The 1,791-nt window shown below is 52.7% G+C and overlaps 1 protein-coding gene across 1 annotated transcript; it reads left to right on the top strand.

Annotated features, from left to right (window-relative positions):
- Nucleotides 1-480: 480 nt before the first annotated feature.
- Nucleotides 481-1,533, top strand: LOC124503963 (formin-like protein 18). Its single transcript, XM_047069213.1, has 3 exons — nt 481-555; nt 814-1,217; nt 1,272-1,533. Exons 1-3 carry the CDS (start codon nt 481-483, stop codon nt 1,531-1,533), a joined length of 741 nt encoding a protein of 246 aa, XP_046925169.1.
- The last annotated feature ends 258 nt before the right edge of the window (nt 1,534-1,791 follow it).

Raw genomic sequence — 1,791 nt, 5'->3', positions numbered from 1 at the left:
TAATATATATATATCTCTTGGCTATGGGGTCTCCTGACTTCACAATTTACCAAATATCTGTTAAATTCATGAAGTTCTGTGCACAAAGGTAAAAACAGATATACACTTAGGCCCACTGGTAAATACAGAAAGATGGATACGATACTTGAGTGGATCATTAAATTCTTTGAAAGTTTTCTTTTTAATTTCCTTAGTCTTAAGGAAATGATGCATACAGAAACAGAGAAAACACTGGGAGGCAGATTGTTTTCCATGGTTGTATCACAAAGCAGGTCCTGAGGGCTCAAGCAAGCCTATTGAATGCGCCGGGGGAAGAAAAACAAAATTAAGAAACAGGAGAGTAATGGGGTGAAAAAATACTGACACATTTCCTGAAGTTTATAAGAAACTGGTGTAAATGGTGGCGTTAGGAATTAGGGGGAAAGGAGACCTTTTCAAGACCAGGCCAGACCAGGTGGATTCTGCAGACTTCAGCTCACCATGTGCTATGTTGTTAGTAGTGTTTCCAGTGCAACCAAACTTGCAGTACTCGTCTTTATAAAACTGACCCGGAAAGTGGGCTACAAGACCCATCTGCATCTATCTTATGAACATAACCCTGAATTACAGAACCTCGAAAGTACACACACCTGTTAATAAGCTTGTCTTGGTGATGGCACAGATGAATTGAAAGCACTCCCCAGGAAACCAGAAGACCATATAATTTATATAACCCAAGAAACTAATTTTGTTTAAAAAAAAAAAAACAAAACAACCACCACATTTCATCTGTACGCATATCTGGAAGCGTGGCATAGTCCTCTTTATTTCCAGGCCTCTGAAGAGGTCTCGACCCTTCAATGGCAGTCCAGCCTCTCGGCCACACAAGGGTCTCCCAAAGCGCGGGTGCGCCCCCGCCGCCGCTCTGCCACCTTCCCGCCGCCGCTCGCCACTCCAGGACCGCATCTCCCTCTAGCTCCTAGGGAGCCGCAGCGGGTGGGGCGTGAGGCTGGCGGGAGCACCCTGTCACCTCTAGCCCCTCGCCCCCACCCTCCCCGTCCCTCCGGAGGCTACCAGAAGGGAAGGCAGCCCGCTCCCCTGCCCTCGGGAACTCTCCCTTCTCTGGGAGCGTGCGAGCAGACCCCACTTCTCTCGCCATCAGCCCCTCGCGCCAGCCCGCAGGCCCCCGACCCACCGCTAGCGCCTCCACTTACGGCGCGGACCCGGACGGCGGCGACGTAATCTCGCGCAGCCCCGAGCGGCCCCAACCCGGCCGGGGTCGTTGTGTGCAGGCAGCCACCCGCACGGCGACGGCGTCTCCCGGGCAACCGGACGCTCAGGGCGCGCGGGCAGGGCGACTTCCGGAGCGGTCCCCCCGCCCCCGCCGCCGCACCTGCTGCCGGGGAAGCCGTGGCCCCGCCGCCTTGTGTCGGTGGGCAACGTCTGGCAGGGCCGCAACGTCGTAGTGCAGACACAGGAGAAGCTTCTTCTCTGGAACCCCGAAGGGGCCCCGAAGAAGGCTCTCAGGAAATATTTAAGCTACTTGTCCAGTAGCACTTGATTGTACGAAGTCCTGTTCCTCTCCGAGTCCTCAGGAGCACTAAAATTAAGCGCATGTAAACGTTGAAATGAGGCTGTTTCCTTGCCCGGGCAGAGACCTTCAGTTTGTCAGATCCTCTGTTATTAGTACTTTTCAGTCCTGCTTTTGTCCAAATAGCTTTTCAGCAAACTTCTGGAGGCTTTTCCGTGACAGGCAGCTATTAGCTATGGTACACGTTGCTGCCGTTTTCATAATTCAGCGAGCAGGGTAGT

The sequence above is a fragment of the Lynx rufus genome, unplaced genomic scaffold, assembly GCF_022079265.1.
Source record: "Lynx rufus isolate CCGP_SWC_20201006 ecotype Redwood Valley unplaced genomic scaffold, mLynRuf1.p SCAF_8, whole genome shotgun sequence".
Taxonomy (NCBI): domain Eukaryota; kingdom Metazoa; phylum Chordata; class Mammalia; order Carnivora; family Felidae; genus Lynx; species Lynx rufus.
Note: the sequence above shows the minus strand (reverse complement) of the source record. Positions and strands in the feature narration are given on the sequence as shown.

Excerpts from the sequence above, each read along its gene's own strand:
- LOC124503963 (XM_047069213.1), top strand. The coding sequence starts at position 481 with ATGTGCTATGTTGTTAGTAGTGTTTCCAGTGCAACCAAACTTGCAGTA. Across the intron at positions 556-813 it reads TTATAAAACTGACCCGGAAA|GCCTCTGAAGAGGTCTCGAC; the intron begins GTGGGCTACAAG and ends CTTTATTTCCAG. Across the intron at positions 1,218-1,271 it reads CGGACCCGGACGGCGGCGAC|GCAGCCACCCGCACGGCGAC; the intron begins GTAATCTCGCGC and ends CGTTGTGTGCAG.